We start from the raw sequence: 20,702 nt of genomic DNA, 5'->3' as shown, positions 1-20,702 counted from the left end.
GTGAATTCTCATTTGAAATTTGTCAGAATTATCAGAAGGGACACTTTCAACAAGAAAACGTTTATTACTGCAAAGACAAGTCACAAATTGAGAAAACAACACTAAGAAGCTAGCCTGAGCTGAGATCTGAAATATTCAGAAAACTGAACTACATGTGTCTTTAATAGTTTCTATAGTCATCAAAACGACACACTAAATGATAACGTCTTTATAAATATAAAAGTCCCCCAATTGTCCTCGTTGTTTATGTAAAATACACAATACAAATCACCCTACGCGCATTGGTTTGCCAATTTGAGAAGAAAAACTTAATGGCACACAAAATAAGTCACATGAAATTTGTGTATATATTATATCATACTATACATTATCCAAAAAAGAGAAAGGAATCACAAAAGTACTTCAGCCAACATATCTGAAAATGTTCACCAAAAGAACAAATCAAATAATTAGGACACAAATAAATATACTTTTTCAGTTTCTGATATATACATATTTATGTCTAGGGTGAATCAAAAAATGAAAAACTTCCCCAAATGCCACTGCCAAATGCTTGTGCTTGCATTAGAGCGTGCTACAGATGGCCACGACTCACTACACTGTCAAATGGCACTTTGAAACATCCAAATACAAATTTAAACAAGTCACAGCATTAAAAAAAAGAAAAAAAAAGAGCATTTTAACAAAAAAAATTCCACAATTATGAGAAAAAACATGTCAAAAGAGAGCATTTTTACTTGCAGTCGCTCTCTTTGTTCAGTTTACCAGTTCTGTACAATACAAGCCGTCTGCAGGTTGTCTACTGTGTGTAAACTACTCAGTATGTGTGTGTCTGCGCTGTCACATCCATTACATTATAATAGTCCAGGTCTTTTAGGCTTCCTCAACCCTGACATCTTCTCAGTGGCAGGACCTGTGCAATGAATGTCTGCTCTGATAGCCTCGATCTGTAGCCCACCAGAGACCATATAGTCACCCAAGCCATCTGCACTGGCCGGGGCAAAATGAAAGGCACTGGAGTCTGCTATGGGTCAGTGAAGCTGCCATTTTTAAATTTTATTCTTTTTTTACCAGGTGAAGAGGCATCTCCTATCTTCTGCTCCTACTGCAAGTAAGGAATAGCTTATTTCTCTCTCTCCATCTCTCGCTCTCTCTATATTGAATGGTTGAAAATGGGCTCGTTTGCAAAGCGTTAGAAAAACAATCTTAAATTTAAAAGACACCAACATGTTGGCAGCATTAGCGTCAGTCCAGCGTTCGCCAGGCAGGTTTTAGAGATGCAGAAACAAAAGAATAAGAAAAAATCACGGCCTGGCACGCAAGTTAAATTGAGAGAGAGACAGAGAGAGAGAGAGAGAAATAAGGACAAAGCTGAAAATCATCCAAAACATTTTCTAGCAGCACATGGTAGGCGTGCAAGACCAGTAAGCACTTATGATCCTAAAGCACACGATTAAGATAGAAAGAAAACAAGCCATTTTCACTTCAGGCACATAAATAATACAAGGTCACATCTACAACGTCGTTAATTTAAATGATAAAGGAGCTGAGATTCAAAGGCTCAAAAAGTCATTAAGTGAGAGAAGAAAAAAAAGTCAGTCACAAGGAAGAAAATATGCTGCAAAATTCTTCATTCCTAACTGGGACACATTCCCCAGATTTACAATGATTTAGAAGTCACAAACAGAATCTCGTCACTGTTTACACTTCTTTCTTTCTGTATAGTCACTACGGGTTGGAGTCAGTCCGGTAGGCATCGTGAGAACAGATTGATGTGCAGCTCTAGATAAAGTACATGAAATAATTAGGATTTTTTTTAATAGGACATTTTCATGACTTCCTTTGTGTTCTTGCTGCTTTGCTTTTAACAGTTCAACACTAAGCAGTGAAAAACCCATCGTGCCAGTTCATTGCAGTTAGATGGAAACAACATCCCTCACAGCTTAAACATTCAGCTGCGTCAAGTCGGTCGATTTATTTTCCTCACAGGCTGGCCAAACTCTCCTCAAACGACGCAATAAAGCCAAATTTTCATGTCCATTGTTTCTGGATTTGGTATAATGGACCATTTAACACGGCATGATGAGGGTTAAGGCTGCGCTATGAGATGCAATATGGATTTGGTGGATGGAGAATGCATCTTAGTGGCTGCCGATCCTTTTTAGATTGCCCAAATTTGCATGAGAACGATGTCATAACTCAACTGTGAGAGTTCACTAGAACATAAATTAACAGCCCCCTTCCAAAAAGGTCAAAGATCCTACGGATCTGTAGAGGTTTAAATCTTAACACATACATATATAGCATACAAAAACAAACCGTAGGTTGGCTTTGTGTTGTGGATTTGTGATTCAGTATCAGCGCCCATTACAATATGATGTAATCTGTGAGAATCTAAATAAAACCAAATCACAATAAATATCAATAAATAAACATTTCTGCAGATAAACAGCATGCTGTTTCAGCGAGCATGAAAAACAACAACAAAAAAAGGATTCAGACAGAACGCTCCTATGAAGAGGATTAATCTCAATATTCTCCATGACAAAGAAGGCTAGAACAGTTCAAGTATAGCTGTTGTCTAATGAATCAGAAGTTAGTCTCCAAGCCTTTCCCGCTTCACAGTCTATGAACAAATTACAGCCAAGCTACCAAAAGAAACATGTTAGCAATTCGAACAACCACACAAAAAGCAACAAATATATGTAGTGTATCCTTATTATATATATATTATACATATAGATCTATATATCTCTTTGAATATCACAAAATATCTACTTTTTGTCCACTGTACAAAGATGGTCTTTACACAGGGAACAAAGAATGAGAGCATCTTATGGGCTAGAAACTGAAACGAAAATGTATCAGAGGTGAGAGAAAAGCAGTGGAGATTTTCTCTGTTGTGTTGAGATCTGTGCAGTACAGTGGCGTGTGTGCAATAAGGTTTGGTGACTGTGCTGCACGCGTCAAAAAGGGCTGGCACCACTGGTCTGAGGTAGGGTGACTCATGGATGTGTTCCAACACATACGCACAAAACACGCAGACGTACAGGCTTGTGAAACACATGTACATAAAAACACAGTGCAGACCTATGCATTCGTGTTCACACACATACAAAAACACACACACACTTCACCTGATAACAAGGCTAATGCGAGAACAGGCCTCTGGACAACAGAGCGAGGGCAGGAGTGAGGCTAAAGACCATGATTCCGATAAGTAATAAGCTTAGAAGAGCTGATCCAGAGAAAACGGTGTGTGTGTGTGTGTGTGTGTGTCTGTGCCGGCATCCCTTGGTCTCAAACACTGATGAGCCAGCCCAAACCCAGCCAACGAGTCACCAGAAAGTCAAATCTGTGGCTGGGAAAAATGCAGAGGGGGCTGTGGGCTCTCTACAGCACACAGCCAGGACTACAAGGACAGCTGCATTTAAGGATAAGGCACTATGATAAAGCCGAGGTACATTAAATCCCTGACATTCCTTCTGCTCTGCAACATGGCACTGTAAAAACAGGAGAGAGCTCTCGGGAGGCCCAAACGGCTCACTCAGCTTCCGCTTGTTGGTTTGGTTTTGGTCCTTCGTGAACTTAATATCAATAAGACAGAAACGGCACAAAGGAAATAAAAAAATAAAATAGGGCAACATATCTTGAGTTTTTTTTCTTTCCCAAAGATTACAGCTTTGTCACGTAAACGGCACTACAGGGCATCTAGAGTGAACAAAGGCAAGCGTCACACACAGAGTGCATACAAAAGCTAGCATTTAGGAAGTGGTTTTGTACAGCCAGTCTTCTCAATCTTGGTTCTATTTACACATTATTAGCAGCACATATATCTCTGCAGGGCTTTCTTTTTACTGTGGCTGAAAAGTGGTTATCGGCGGGTGGCTACTTTATGATTCTCCAACAGAAAAGGATAAAAACTGCCCTCATCTTTTTTTTGTAAAACAAGAAATAAAGGACATATGTAGAAAGTCATCCTTTTGTTTTTTTTGTTTGTTTTTTCAATACAATACTCAAAATATCTCCATCAGATAAACAGTTTAAATGCATGTCAATATAAACCATATTGAACAGAAAGAGGAGGGATACATGAAAAAAAACAAAAACAAAACAAAACAAAACAATGATAGCACCATGAGTTTTTGGGTAATACCAAATGAAAGTACAGCAAAAATTATTTACAGTGGGCAAAGGCCTTGAGTGGATCGATGACTTTGCTCCAGTGGGACTAGTGACATAGATTTGACCTCTGAGACATCAGTAGTTTTGCAGGAGGTTAGTTTTCCTTCAAGATAAAACCTGTTCAAGATAAAATGGGTCAGATTAGTACTTGTCCTCCAGCTGTTGCATCTTGTTAGAGCAGACTTGTGGGATGATAGCGCATCCAAAATCTATGCAGTCAGATCAGGACGGCACATCTCAGCCCAAGTAACATGGTTTGCGGCGCTACCCTGCTGCCTGCGCTAGATCAGGAGAGTAGAGCGTGTTCGTATGTGTGCAGAAACAATGTGTGGAAAAACAGAAACATCTAGACTTACAGAGAGAAAGATATGTGGCGAGTTAGATTGCAAAGAAAAAACAAAAAACAAAAAAAAAAGGCCAGACGAGGTTAGCCATGCCGTCAGATGCTCAAACGGAGGCGTAGGTGTTGCCTGTGGCGCTGCAGTGGCGGATAGTGGGAGTACCCACTGATGGAGTTAGGATGTGCTCCGTGTGATCCTGCGGGGGCTGGGGGAGCGAGTGGAGGACGCCCGGCTGGACGACTCCCACCACGGGGTGGGACCCGTCCTCCAGCGCCCCGACCTGGATCACCTGGATCACCTCGTGCGTCGATTTCTCTCGCTTGGCAAGAGGTTCCCCAGAATCTTCGGGATCCTCGTCCAGGTCGCTGTCCATCCCACTCGTCTCATCTGGACAGGAAGAAGCAACACACAGGAAAAATTCACAGAAAGGAAACAACTTGCAATATATGCAGTTCAGAGTTTAGAATTTTATTGTAATTAAAACAAAAATGTTCCTTGGTTCCTTTATTCTTTATCCACACATTATACTGGTTGGAAAAAGTGATATCGCACCAATCCACAAATGTAGCATCTCTGTTCTACGATACAGATCAAGTTCTCAAGCTATTGCACTTTATACATTCTGCCGCCCACCTTTATCAATGTTGGTAAGGGACAGGGTGTTGAGGCTGTCGAACTGAAAGCAGAGACAAACATCACAGTTAGACGGACCAGAAGTGATTCGTAGAGCTAGAAGGATTGGGATAAGTGGCGGGTTTACCTCCCCCATGACACCGATGGGTGTCTCTCCAGTCGCTTGGGCCACACGGTGCTCCACTAGGAAAAACATATACTCATCATACAGCAGGCGAATCAGATGGAAGGACCCGAAGCTAGCGGCGCTGCGCAGGGTCAGGTCCCTGATTACCATGGAGCTGAAAATACACAGAAAGACAAGTGTCAGTGTTTTGTCGTTTCCAAATGCTGCTTCAGACTTTTCACCACTTGATGCTGATTTTATTTCCAACCTGTAGAAGGACCACTTGAGCAGGAACTGTCGAGCCGCCCTGGGGAAGCTGGGGCGGTGCTCATAAGGCTTGAGCACTTGGGTCACCACATTCTCTAGCCAGGCTGCCCACTGCTCCAAAGAGCTTTGCTGCTGCAGGGTGGCCTTGAAGTCCTGCTCCAAGTGCTGAACTACTCCCTCCTCACACTGGCACACCCATGACGCCTGCTCCTACAACGCAAAAATCAGAAAGAGTTGTAGTTTTGTCGCCATACAGGGAGAGTTAAAAAAAAAAAAAAAGCAAAATGTTCTTCTGACTGTGTATATGACATTGAATATCCAAACCTGCACGTTGGCAAAGTCAACACGGTTCAGATCGCTCAGCATCTGGTTGATCTGTGATGTGTTTTGCAACACAGCACGTGCCGCTTGAGCCAGGTGGTTCAGAGATGTGTATCTGCGCAGTGTTTGCGCAAAGGCACTAACAGCGGCAATCTGTGAGTGCACACAAAAGCCCACGCGTTACATGTACTGAGCATATATAGAAATATATAGAAACAGTGACACATGGTAGTTTTTGTGTAGCGTCTGAGCTCCATATGGATCTCCTTCATGTACCTTGATCTGGATCATTCTCTGTGGAATTGCATTCATGGCATTATTGAGCCATCCTTCCAGGCTTTTGGCAAAGTTGCGAATGGCTTGAGTCAAGGCACCTAAAAGACAAAACATAACAGCAAGATAATCAATGGGACATGAAGAAGTATTAAAGTGGAAAAGCACAGAAGTATTAAAGTGTAAGACTTAGGCTCACTGGGAATGGGTCTCAGGACATCAGGAATGAGGATCTCCACAAGGGCCTGATACATTAGATGGTCACAGGTGCTCATCCATTTAAGCACAGCCTCGTTTCTGCAGAGCGCCAGTAGCTGTGAGCGAGGCAGCCGTGCTTCAATCTCACTTACGCTGCTGAAGAATGAACAAACCAGATTCAGAAAGACATTTTTGAAAATTATCACATTCTTCTAAAATGTGTCCAGTTGAAATCCTGGCGGATAATGCTTCTCTCCAGAAGAAAGATGTCATCCACGAAAGAACACACAGTAACAACAATGTTCGTTACCCTCAGCTTGACCGCACCTGTTTTCTATTACAGTGGCACCCTCTACAGAGTCAGGGGGGGAATAACGCCAGAAAGTCTGCCACAGTTTCTCAATTAGACTGAACTGGAGATTGACGACCACATCCAGGATGGCCTGAAACAAAAGCAGATTTTAAAAACTAAGACTGTGATTGGAAATACTTTTATTTTACGGGATTGACACGGCCAAATACCTGTGCGTCAAATCCTCAGGACACCAACCCTGAACTAACCAATGGAAGGGGCATCTGAGTTTTTTTAATTTTGTTGGCCCACTTTGATCATAAGATGAAAGTAGAGAGCCGTTTGTCAGACCATAAGGCCTCGGCCATCAACTGTGACCTGGTCTCTTGTTTTTCTAGACATTAGGAGGGATGTGATTGAAAACTTTATACGATGAAGAGAAAATTCTGTTCCAAAATGCCAGCTGCTGGCATTTACAAATCTCTCTCAATATAAACACACATGACCTTTCTCAAAGTTTCCACACTCTGAATGCACTCAAACTTTAAATACATGCTCTTCAAAATTTGTTAAACTTTATTCTTAACAGCATTCTCTAATTAAAGACAGCTTAAATTTGATTAAACTAAATTCATAAGAATATATATGTGTATATATATATATATATCGAGATACAGTAATACCTCGCTTGTTCACGCTTTAAGATGCACGGCTTCTCTATATCACAGATTTTTAGTAGCTAGTCACGTGATACTGTACGTGCATGCTATTGGCTGACAGCATTGGGAAATTCGCTCCATTTTGAGACTCACGGAATGCAGCGCACTTCTGTGAAACACAGAACTGCTTTAAACAGTCTATAAGATTGTGGGAAAAGGTAATAGAGGTATAAGGTGGTTTAATATCAGTATGGGGAGGGTTCATAAACGTACAAATTATCATAAATAATAAAATAGTTTGTCGCCATATCGTGGGATTTCGTTTTTCACAGGTGGACCTGGAACGCATTAACGCAGTAATGAGGGATTAGTCTACAGACTCACTGGGCACTTTATTAATACACCCTGCTAGTAAAAGTAAAATGATAGCATCACGCAATTGCTGCAGATTTGTCGGCTGCACATCTATGATGCAAATCAGAAGATGGGTACACTGTGGTCATAAAGGGATGGACATGGTCAGCAGCAGCACTCAGGAAGGCTGCAGCATTTCAATGATGCTCAGTTAGTACTAAGTGTGCCAAGAAAATATCTCCCACCCCCTTACACCACCACTCTCTGTCTGAACTGTTGATACACAGCAGGATGGATCCTTCCACCTCATTTGACCCTACCATCCAAACATCGCAGCTGAAATCGAGACTCTTCAGACCAGGAAACATTTATCTAATCTTCTATTGTCCAATTTCGGTGAGCCAGAGCGAATTGCAGTCTCAGTTTCTTGTTCCTGACAGGAGTGTCACCAGGTGGGTTGGACTACTGCTGTAGCTCATCTCCTTTAAGTTTTCATCCACACAACTGCTGCTCACTGGACATTTTTCCTGTTTTGTACCATTGTCTGTAAACCCTGAAGATGGTTGTGTGTGAAAATACCAGTGGACCAGTTTGTTTGGCACCAACAACCATGACATGTTTAAAGTCACTTACATCTCCCTTCTTTGCCATTATGATGCGCAGTGTGAACTTCATCAAGTAGTCTTGACCACCTCTACATGGAAAAATACACTAAGATACAGCCAGTGTTGGAACCACATGTGAATAACGAATTCCGCGATATAGCAACGATCTTATTATTTATGGTAATTTAAACAAACCCTATGAACCTCCCCATACTGACATCAAAACACCTATCTGTATTACCTTTTCCCACACTCTTATCGACTGTTTAAAGCGCTTTTGTGTCTCACGGAAATCCGAGACTCACGGAAGGTAGCGCACTTCCGGATGCAGTCAGCCAATAGAATGCGCATACAGTATCATGTGACTACCTACCAAAAATCCACGATGAGGTGAAGTCGCAAGTTTTGATGCGTGAATGCGCACTGTACTGCAATTTCAGAATAAATTTTTTTTAAATAAAACAGTGAGTACACAAAAGGCTAACCTCACAGTGCTCTCTATAAAGGGACTGGAGAGCTTTTACATCCTCTGTACCAATGTTCTCTGTATTGCTCTGTCCCAGGTCCAGCTCGACAAAGTCAGGAAGTGCCCGTGATGCATCTGTTAGGATGAAAGAAATGTATGAATAACTAAAGCAACAATCTGAAACACACAATAAGTGTATTTCTATGTTGGTGCATTTCTAAGAACTATGATTCTTCTTGCAGTCTGGTTATAATGAGAGGAGGTTCTTAAAACTACATTCTCAGAATTCTGAACAGGTTTCTCAGCTGACCGAGGAACTGCTGATGATGTTGACTCTGTGCAATGACCGTCTGCTCTGCTGCACCAGGATGTGGTTGGCCTCCACCTGAGAAATTCTCTCCAGAGCAGGTATCAAACTTCTGCACCGGCTTGAACCTGAAAGCAAACAGCTTACCTCAGCTCCTAGAACAACTCTAGCGCTGCATGATATGTGCATGCATGTCTATGTTACCTCTGTTTCTGCTGCACAGGCTGTTGTCTGAGGGCCATATACTGCATGTCTTCTTGGAGTCTATTTAGTGGAGAGTCTGGTTTCACACGTATACCATAGTAATGATATTTGGAGTTCCCTCTGCAATGCAAAAAATAAAAGTAAACACAGGTCAGAGGTCAGATGAACATTTAGAGTCAAGCAAGCAAGAAAATCTTCATTCTCCAAAGTAAAAAGATGCCCTTTCTAAAGAATAAAAAAAAACAAAAAAACAAAAACGAACCGTGTCCCGAGGCGCCTTGTACGAAGTCCCATGAAGATGGAGCGGATGAGTTTGCCAAAAGAAGCTGCATTTACAGGGTCCAGTTTTTGCTCCTGGCAGTGGCGCAAATAATGATTGTAGAGGGTGGATCGTGGCAAACTTACACCTTCTGCTGTCTCGTAATTGTCCAACAGCCACTGCAGCTAAAAGGGCACAGATGATTTCATTTTTCAGTCAAGAGACTAACACACCGATCCACACCTGCTGTCTGGAAACACCTCTGACTGAGTTCTCCATCTTAACCAAAGTTCAACGCGATGGGTAGTGCAGAGCCATAGCTTGTTTCAAATCAATGCGGTTGTTATTTCCCATACAAAGAACCTCCATTATGTACATTATTATTTGTGCCCATCTGTACACTGATGGGTATGTTGTTCTTTAAATGAAGTATGACCAGGAACACTCTTTTCAAGCAGCAGAAAGTCTTTCATAATTGACCATCAAACATATGGTCTAAAATGAATTGCTCAGTATTTCCTGCTGTTTAAGAGGCACTTTATTCAAAAGATGCAACTATATACGTGTGCTGAAGATGCAGATGTACAGTAATGATGCACAAAATGGCTTAGACGTCTTCAGAGTCCACATATTTATTACGCATTACAACAAATTAATCTCTGATTTAGAGACCCACATCTGTGCCCGGTTTGCTCAATGATAATTTCATCGTACGAACTTGGACAGTATGAGCATGACCTTAAAGATGTGTGTCAAAATGCAAAACATGAGTGGATTCGTAGATCCTGTTGGTATCTCACGTGATTTCAATGATTGAAAAATATAAAGTGACGTGCTTAGATGCAGACAACTTCGAATGGAGAAATGACTTATTACTCATGCATGCAGGATCGCTGCAGGTAGTGTAATTAATGTTTTCCTTAAAAAGTAGCCCATTATGCTAATTACCTACATTTCACCCACTGCTAATCAGTACAATTAGTTTCATAATCATTTTGAATGGAATAGTGTATTTCATGTTACACACAGAGATGAAATAAAAACATTTTTTCATGTAATAACTTGCTTGGCACCTAAATCTGGCACATTTTAACAAGCGAATGGCAAATGAAGAGGAGCATAAATAAACTTCTGCCATGTTTGGCATACCATGCTATTGATAATTTAAATAGGGGCCTGTGAGTCTGTAATGTTGAGGCTGCAGCATCACACCACTGCAAAGCATTGCTATTGCAGCCAATGCATTGAAAGCAAAAGTAACACCTGAATCCAGCAATGAAACAGCAAGCATCAAATCAAATATACGTATACAGAAGCAGAACAGCAAGAGAGTGATTTTTAACAAAAGTCAAAGCAAGCAAGGTCATGCCTTCGTAAAAGCAACTTACATGGCTGTTGAGCAGTGAGCTTCTCTGACTCGATAAACCCTCAGATTTTTGGAGCGTCTCAATCGCCATTTCAATCTGATAAACCATGGAGCACAGGACAACAAAATGTAAGAGGGAAGAAATAAAAAACAAAGCAAAATAAAGAGTTGGTGTAGAAACATTAGTGGCCATTGGCAAAAATGAAGAAAATATAGAAAAGATCCCAAAGCAAGCACCACTAACCCAAGCAGAGCAGGACTTTAAGAAAAATAACAAAAGGCATCTATCGCTAAATCAATCCACTGGACTTCTAGAAAGTTGTGGTGGTGGTGGTGTTGCCTCAAGTTCTAAACTCTGGCTTCTTTCACTCCTCAGACTGTTTGTCCTCCCTGTCTAAAATTTGAACATTGGTGTCCTGAAATAAGCGTCCGTCTTCCTCGGAGTGAAGGAAGAAGGTTTTCCTCACTGCATTTAACGGCATACACCAGGTTGCTCTTCTGACTCTTGTGATGTGTGGTGTTTTGGGTGGACCGATTTTTGTCCGAGGGTTTTGTTTGGTGAAGTCTTTGAAATTCGTAATTCAAAGACCACCACTGACACCCCCTGTAAATGCCAATGACCATCATTGATTAGATTAGATATACTTTAATGATTCCAAACTGGGATATTCACAAACTGGGGGGTCAAGCTTGACGGGTCTTGGCAACAGTCTTTGGAATATTAATAGCACTGACCACACCTCACAGCTCAGAAGCTGAGGCAACACCAACTACCACCGGAACTGAAGAAGCCTCTTGGATGAGAGGTGAAACACCTTCGAGGAACTTTCTACAAGTCCAGAGGATTGATTTAAATGCCTTTAGATAACCACGACCTGGATGAATGAGAATATTCACAGACATTTAAGGGAAATCTTTGCCCAGGTGATAAACAGAAACACAACGCATGACAGGATCATCAAATTACATCAATTGTGAGGAGCTGGAAGACGCACAACTTTTCAAGATTCCACCTGCACAAATCTACTTGTAAAAGAGGATTTAGTGATGTCTGCATACCAAGCTCAGGAGTTGTGCTAAATAGATGACTCATATTTCGATACTTCTGTATTTGTTTTACTGGGGTGGCTTAATAACAGCCATATAGTAACAAAGCTCTATCACCGAGGTTAACTGCATAGTAAGTAATAAAGACAATAAATGAGCAGATAATGGAGGTTGAATATTGTTGTTACTCCCTCAGTTATAAATACTAAGCATTTTTGGTAGGACTGATTTTCTCAAGTACCTCGTTTAGCTAAGAAAAAGATGAGCAGGTGTTTTGCAAGAGATTACAGTGCCCTTGTAAATTCACATTTTGGAGGCACGAAAGCAAACATTTAATCATTCTATCTGATGTTTTATTTTGTTTATTAATGCATATATAAATACCATTCAGATTATAGCAAAAAAGGAATGTGTAGTTTACTTACTCTCTTACCAATCCTGTGATCAATTGCTTTAAATGCAAATTATTTAAAAATTCATCTGCTATTATAATTCCATGTGACAACGATTTCAGCTGAGGTGGTGTGGTATGAGAAGTTGATTTGCCCTCGTCAAGACATATGTGTAATTATCTGCTCTTGCTGAATTTGAAATGTTTTTAGCCAGATGAGAATATTAAATAGCATTTTTATTGACCTGCACCTGTGTTTGTGCTGCTATTTTTAAAGAGCATATGCAGTTAGCTGTTGTGCCAGTCTAATATATTGCGTTTTCACAGCCCTAATAACAATTCCATAGCGCCACTGCCTCCAGTGCACATTAGCAGAGAACAGATTTCATAGTGAAATAAACAGACAATGTCCTGTTCTGCACATGTAGAATGAAAATACTGACATATACAGTAATCCCTCACTTATTCGCGCTTCAAGATGCATGGCTTAACTACACCACATATTTTTAATAGGTAGTCACATGTTATCGTGCGTGCATGCTATTGGCTGGCAGCATCCATGTCTGCGCCGGGTTCCGATACTCATGGAACGCAGTGCACTTCCGTGTGTCAAAGAAACACTTTTCTTTAATACAAATGTGTTTTAAACAGAAGATTTAAGGTGGTTTAATATCAGTATGGAGAAGGTTCATAAACTTTTAAATTACTATAAATAATAAAATAAATAGTTTGTTGCTATATCACGTAATTTCTTTTTTTGAGGCTGGTCGTGAAATGCATTAACCACGAGTAACGAGGGATTAGTGTACCAACATTTTTAAAAGGAGGGAGAATAATTTGGCCTTTTAAGGTTTATAATGGACGTACTTTTCTGCAAAGAAATTATATCACTTGTGTGCAACAGGATTTGACTGTGTGTCTTAAAACATGTGAAGACGGGATCATCAAGTCCTCCTGTTTTAACAACTGAAACACTGGAGACAGAAGATAGAGACCTATAACCTACGCAGCACATCATACACATCATTGCAGACAAGATATACCATATATCATCACACTACTTGTCTATTCTGGGGCATAATATGTGTGTGTGTGTGTGTGTGTGTGTGTGTGTGTGTGTGTGTGTCTAATCCTCCATGCATTAGACAAACAAACAAAAGCAGGGAGGTAAAGAGGTAGAGGAGAGGGGATTAGTGGGAGGTGGGGACTTACAGTAGCGGGGGAAGCTCTTGCAGTCTGAGTGGCAGGGTGGGGTCCAGGGTTGTCCATGATGTACGCCCCAGGACTGCTGCTGATTACCTGACCACCTGTTAGATTCATGCTCATTCCTCCGGCGCCCCCTCCTCCGTTGTTGGTCATGCCATGAGAAGTCCCCACAGAGGACACTTGTGATGAGCTGCCCTGTGTGTCGAAATAGCTCCCCCCACTGTTCTGGCTGTACAGCTGAGGCTCTGAATATGTGTAGGTTCTTCTGTTCGGAGGAGAAGTCAGCAGTCAGTCAAGGAGTCCAAACTGACTCAAATCATCATGGATTTGTATTCCAGTTTTCAAATGAGCCGAGTTATTTCACAGTATTTTGCAATTTGGAGTCGTTATATGAGTGAGCACAGTCTACAATAAATTTTGAGGACAATCTGGAATTTTTTGTCATTTGAAAGGTCAAAGATTTTTTTTCTGGTTGACGCACAATATACTTCATACGTCTAGGTGTTTGGTGTTGGACTGACTTTATATTTCTTAAGAGTGGATGTCTGTAAAAGAAGGTTTCCACCAGCTGTGAGTGCATGTGTGCAGCTTGTTAACAGTATGTAGCCCCATTCCTAAAACCCAGGGGACCCCCGATCAAGCATCAGCACTTAAAAGATGGCTGTACTTCTGGTCATGTTCAGGTGACTGAGCACAATCAAACACTCGACTGCACACTCATCAGAAAGGAAAACAGATCACACGCACACAAAATACAAAAGGCGCTCTTCCCTGGCATCATGTGCTTGTGACATGAATGATGGGGTGATGAGACTTGAGGGAGGAAGAAGCAGAGACTTAGCGCTAATATTTGTGGAGCGGTGTAACGGCATTGCCGGGTAAAAGATTGACTCACATGTTTCCATTTGTGTAGACGCCACTGTTCTCCTCCACATACTGCACCTGTGCTGGGTAAACATGCTGAACCTGTTGAACAGTCTGGGCCTGGCAAAACAAATTTAACAAGTTAATTTAAGGGACTCAAATCACATGCTGCAGTGAGAAACATGTGTGGACTGCACATGTGTGCGTTTACACACAAAACACACACATGGCTGTAAGGCCGGGTGTACCTGTTGCTGGACAGGCACCTGCTGGGTGGAGCCAGTAGGCTGGACAGGCACAGTGGTCTGAAGAGAGACGGTGGAGGTGGAGTCAGCGCCTGCTTCAGGGGTCTGCATGGCACCTAAACCACACACAACAGGGGTCAATTGGTACAGAACGAAAATTTACATTATTTCTGTTTTATTTATTATCTCATTCTGAATGTTATTTTGTTTTGGAAAATCGCCAGGTGCTCGTGGCCACATTTGTCTGTGAGCCACTCTCAAAACATGCAGAGATGCTTGCCTTGGTCACATGGCTACCTTCTTAAAGCAGCTGCTGTGGCCGGTAACACAGAATACACTAAGGCTAAATTGAAACTCCTAAGCTAGAAAAACAAACAAACAACAAACGTCTTTGGAAAGTTTCTCTGTACAGGGTAGAGGAGCAGTGAGGAGACAGAAGAAATGCTTATAAAGCAGCAAAATACCAGTTTTTATGCTGGTCAAATTGTTTTATTTTGTTGTATTTATCCACCGGTCCGTGTGAATATTGTCCGATGTTAAACCGGTCTGTCTATGCTGCCCTCTAAAAAGTTAAAATACAACAGATAAATCTTTTGGTGAAATTGACTTTTTTGTTTTCTTAATTTTTACCTCAACTGAAAGTACCTTGTATTCTCTTCAATCTATTTTTCTACTGCCCCTTTGTCCTCAGGCATTAGGGTTTATTTGTTTAGTTTTTGACGCTTATGCTTAGCAAAAGTTAAACACTGTTTATCCTAGGTTTGGCATTTACCAGATGCTGTACTTTGCCTGTAGTTGCGTGGTGGTACACGTACATTTACTAGCACAATTTTTTGAAAATTATTATTCCTTTGATTTATTTATTATCTGTAAACGCTTATACTATGTAGGCTTGCAGGTGGGCACACTGGATAAGTTGCCAGGTCATCACAGAGCCACATATCAACCAATCACTCCCACATTCATGCCTATGGACAATAAAGTCACCCATTTAACCTCTTCTACAAGTTTTTGGTGGTGGGGGGAAGCCGGAGAACCTGGAGGGAATCCATGCAGACACAGAAACATGCAAACTTCACATTGAAATTTCCTCAAGTTGATTTGAACCCACAACTCATATAGCAACAGTGGAACCCTCTGCATTTACATGCTGCCATTCTATCGGCTTTTATTAAAGAATAATAAATACATAGTTAAATAAATAATAATAAACAGTTAAAAAGCAAAAAAATTCAACCAAATTAATTATAGATAACAAAAAGAATTTGTATAGAAGAAAATAAATCTAACAAAAGTTTGTTTAGCAAGGACATAAAATATGCTTGAATAAGATACTGATCTAGACATAATAGAAAATGTTCGGTTTTGCCAGACCGTTGTGTGCTTTGCCCAAATCAATGCCATTAAAGCTGCTGAAGAGCAACTCTACCCCAGCACCAGTTTCTGCCTCATGGTACTCAATGTACTAATAGCCTCATGCATCAATGACACATGGCCTTGTCTCCATGTTCACAGCCATAAAGCAAGTTAATATTTAACAAACTCCAAATAGATGCAGTCAGTCACTGCCTTTACAGGTTTAGCATTGCATGAGATTCTGGGAGTCCTGGACCAGTACTAAGAATATGATCCAGGAAAATTTTCTAAGTATCTTGACAGGACAGTTTCCTGACTACAGCTGAAAAAGCTAAGTGGCACAACAGAGATTGAAAAACACAACTAATGGTACAGATTAATTCGAGCTGAGCAAACTCTTCTGAAGATAAGAGTCAAGAGACATTGATGACAAACCTGTGTTTAGAGAGTAATAATAGTTCGGTTACCATCACCCATTCCTTCCAGGGGAAGGCCAACTGCTCCTCATCACAGTTTCCATGAACAAGCCTCTCTTGGTTAATTAAGCTAGGTCTCCAAACAGCTTAGAATTTCTCCGGGGACAGCCGATCCCTTCCCTTTATCTTCAATATCACACATGTCCTTTTCTTGGGACAAGGGCTATTGCTTCATTTGTGTCGGGGTGACTGACTTCAAAGTTGAGCTAAGATGCTGAGTAAGTCTCTTCTGATGCATTGAGGGAAGGCAAGAGTGATAAAAAACAACAACTCTTTAAACATACAGGGTGTTGTGATTCATTAACGTAAAGGCTGTTGCTGTCAGACTGTTTCCGACATCTTGGGGAGGGGATATGTATATACATCATCATCTTCAGCAGGACGCACGTGAAAAACAGACTACGTCCAGTTTAAATATTTACATTCCAAGGTGGTGTTAATGATCAGTTCAGCCGAAGGAAGACAAATCTGATCGCACATTATTAAGATGCAAAGCAATAAGCCAACGGATGCAGGCGGAAGCAATCAAGTTAAACTGCAGCGTCCAGTGCTCTCTACGCCAGTGCTGAAAAGGGTGTGTGAATGTGAGAAAAGAAGAATTTAGACTCGTTCTCCATTGTTTAGTTTGACAGATGAAGTACATGGCCCAGACTGAGAGCACCTAAAAGGAAGAAAATAGCCCCTGCATCACAACACACTCTTGCTGCCTCACCCCAACCCCCTCTACAAACACGCACACCAACACACCTCCTGCCTCACCATTCAGGCTCTCCCTTGTGGCCCACTTAAATACTGTGCTCCACTGAGCAAGTGCAAGCTCTACAAAGACACAGAGGAACAAAAGCCACCAAGGAGGGCAACATCTTGCCCCACGTTTTCTCCCCTCTATTCTGTCAGCTAACATTATGAGCAACAAAGAGCCAAGAGTGCAGGCTTCAGTTTCACCTGGCGGAAAACACGCACAGCTATAATTTGTATCTCTAATGATCATGCATGAAGTCTGCTGATGAGAGCTTGTGAACCAGGTTGAAAAGTATAGTATATAAAAATTTCCCTCCCATTAAATTAAATTAAACACACACACACACACACACACACACACACACACACACACACACACACACACACACACACACACACACACACACACACACACACACACACACACACACACACACACACACAAACCAAATGCAAACAAAGGCAAGACAGCAGCAAGATCAGGTGCAAGACAGGAAAACAGGTGTAAGGAGATGTAATTGGGAACTGAAGTGTGCGCGTATGTGTGTGCTTGAACGCGCAAACGCGCATGTGTGTGTGTGTAGGGGCATATGCAAAGTGCTGCGTTGTTTAGGAAATGGGGTTTGAGCTTACAAAAATACTGAGTGACTTGTATTTTTAAGGATTTCTGATGGTTTTAATTCAGAAAAGAAATACATCAAAATAGGGAATATGGATATAATTAAATACATATATGCTAGAAAAAAGTTTTTTTGAAAAATCATGACATATTTTTCTAGATTGAATATTACTGTACCCCATTTGTGGATGGCTGTGGAAGCTCACTGGCCAGATGTGTGCTTATGAAAGAAAAAAAGAAAACAAAACAGACCTTTAAGTCTCCTCTTTCATTAGTAATATACATCATTTCTGTCAGGCAGGGACAAAAACAAAGCCAAACATGCTGTATTCTGCTAAGCCATGAAAATGGATGACTGAATAATTGAATTAATCTGGCCCTCTTTAAGTAATTGGAAATGTAACAGGATCCAGGCAGCAGGTGGCATGGTGCTATTTCTGCACTACCGGACTACAGGTAAGTGGTAACATGATCTCATGACTAGCAGCTCCCAACATCCTTTTGTGTCTGTGTGAGTGACTGAGGAAGGGTGTCTATAGTCAGCCTATTTTTGGTTGTATGTGATAATAGCTTTACATTATTTTGAGTTTTGACAGCAGCGTGCATCATTGCATTGTTTATATATTAACTGGATTGGTTTGAATTACTTGCAACAGGTCCTTCTGACATGCGCACGCGCACACACACACACACACACACATACCTACAATAAAAAAAGGTCGGGAATCAGCCTCTGTGGGTGATCATGGGACAAATAAAAATTTTATTACCAATTATTTTATTACTGAAAAATATTTTATGAAGTGGATACACACAGACATAGATGGTCAGGAGTTCCTCATTACTGAATGTGCACCTTTTCTCCACCCACTGCTCTAAACACATGAGACATCGCAGCTGTGCTGGAGACCCAATGGACCAAAGAAAATCTGTGATGCAACGATAAGAAACCAAGCCTCCACCTATATGACCCAGCAAGAGTGAAGAATCTTAAATTTCAAGTTAATAATTCTAGCCGAAATATATTTGATTTAATTTAAAATAATTTCATCCAATTAAAGTATGAATCAATTTGGAGCAACATGAAGCTGTTTACTAACAACTACACACCCCTCTCCAGTGGCTGAAAACAGTCCTCATCCTCCGTTTCTTGCACACCGAGGGACATACTTACAAATACTGCATTTTTGTTATTTCTGTAACAGTAAACTAATATTCTGGAATTAATCTGCATTGAATGTGGAGGGACATTCTCGTTATCAACCCAGTTACAGAATGTGCAAAGCAGAAGACCGAAAAGATCCTTGATAAAATAAGGAATTGTAATAATAAATGGGCAGGTGTTATTTCCCCAAAGCCGACTACTGCAAAACTTAGCTTATCGTGGCCATCTGATGTCACAAAGAGGGCAGCTGGAAAGCTAGCGAAGATATCCTGCTCCCTAAGACAAAAGGGAAAGTAAAGGCTCAGCTACCGTCAATAGCAATTAGGAAATTTAGCTCACAGCACCTTGTAGTGCTTATCGACGTAAGTGATTTTACTAGAACAACAATATTTTAACTAAACGAAACACAAACTTGTTAATATCACGTAACATCAGCCACAATATGGGATACCAACAGGCATTGTAAGGTTAGCAACCTAGCAACAACAGACACCTGCTCCTGCTCCAGATGACCAGCTAGCATCAGTGACTGGCCCGAACCTATGCTACAACTCAATACGCTAAGTTTAAACAAACACAAAAAGGATATTTCTTTCATCACACTAACCACGTTTAGGTCCTTTTTAACCAGCAGTCGCCCCGTGAAAGAACAAAGCTAGCCGCTGCTAGCAATCAGAACCTCTCACAGCTGTATCTACAGGCAACGTTAGCAAGCAGGCTACCACGTCACAAAGAAACATCCTCGCTAGCAAAACTACCCCAGCGATTCGCCGAGCCTTCATTCAAGAGAAGACAAAACACAAACCGTAGCATTAATATTTCCCTTGCGTAGTGAAGCCGCCACGCGAGGAAAAAAAAGACTCAACCCGTGTTGAAAAAATAGTGAAATATGTATTCAAACCTGAGCTGTGGACTGGTTGATGAGATGAGGATGGTGGAGGAGGTGGCAATGATGGAGCGAGAGGTTGTTGTTGGTGGGTTACAGTCGCCAGGACTACGGTGACTGTGGCGCTGCCTCGCTGGGCAACAGTTGCTATAAAACTCAGCCGCCGCGCGCGCGCAGCCTTAGCGGTGCGGTGGGAGGAGATAAAGACGCGTTGAATGCGGGTTCGACTGAAATACTGCACGAGCAAACTGCGGCGCTTATTGCGCTTAGGCTGAATAATATGTTTCAAAATGCTGAAATAAAGCCAGGGGATCCTGCAGTAATAGGGTGAGACCGTAAAATTACTAAATATTTAGTACTAAATGTTATTTAACTATAACAGTGTCATCAATAAAATGCAGCCTGCATAAAATCTGAAATGTAAAAGCACGCATTTTGCAGACTGGATCCTTCCACAGTGTTGTACCATGACGTAATTGTTCATTCTAGTTTATCCACTAATCGATAATGCAAGAACATTTTGATGCAGTGTTTAGTCAACGTGGTGTTAATCTCATTTTCTTCACGTTCACCTGGCTGGATTGTTAGTGTAGTAGATCTACTGCATTGTCATGTAAAAACCCCAATTCCAAAAAAAAAAAAAAAAAAAGTAAACTGATCAATAAAACAAAATGTTAATTTCCTAATTCACGATGACATTCATTTGGGAGAAAAAGCTGTATATTTAAAGTAATTAAAGTAATTCAAATGTTATACTGTACCTCGTTATCGTGGTTTAAGTTTTTAAATGTTATGCCAACAACAATTTGGAAAGGAACAGTAAAGGCTGGGAAAGTTGTAGAATACTCAAAATCACCTGATTGGACAGCA

At 41.0% G+C, this 20,702-nt stretch overlaps 1 protein-coding gene across 1 annotated transcript; it reads right to left on the bottom strand.

Annotated features, from left to right (window-relative positions):
- Position 1: 1 nt before the first annotated feature.
- On the bottom strand, positions 2 to 19,961 carry rfx3 (regulatory factor X, 3 (influences HLA class II expression)). The gene is made up of 17 exons (XM_068334119.1): positions 19,848 to 19,961; positions 14,593 to 14,705; positions 14,376 to 14,464; positions 13,487 to 13,745; positions 10,859 to 10,933; positions 9,474 to 9,655; positions 9,212 to 9,331; positions 9,011 to 9,135; positions 8,720 to 8,835; positions 6,652 to 6,767; positions 6,326 to 6,480; positions 6,130 to 6,227; positions 5,857 to 6,006; positions 5,534 to 5,742; positions 5,287 to 5,440; positions 5,160 to 5,202; positions 2 to 4,913 (listed from the first exon to the last, which is right to left on the bottom strand). Exons 2-17 carry the CDS (start codon positions 14,698 to 14,700, stop codon positions 4,633 to 4,635), a joined length of 2,280 nt encoding a protein of 759 aa, XP_068190220.1. The 5' UTR covers positions 14,701 to 14,705; positions 19,848 to 19,961; the 3' UTR covers positions 2 to 4,632.
- Positions 19,962 to 20,702: the final 741 nt, after the last annotated feature.

The sequence above is a fragment of the Antennarius striatus genome, chromosome 15, assembly GCF_040054535.1.
Source record: "Antennarius striatus isolate MH-2024 chromosome 15, ASM4005453v1, whole genome shotgun sequence".
Lineage (NCBI taxonomy): Eukaryota > Metazoa > Chordata > Actinopteri > Lophiiformes > Antennariidae > Antennarius > Antennarius striatus.
The sequence above is the reverse complement of the archived record's forward strand: the minus strand, read 5'-3'. Positions and strand labels throughout refer to the sequence as shown.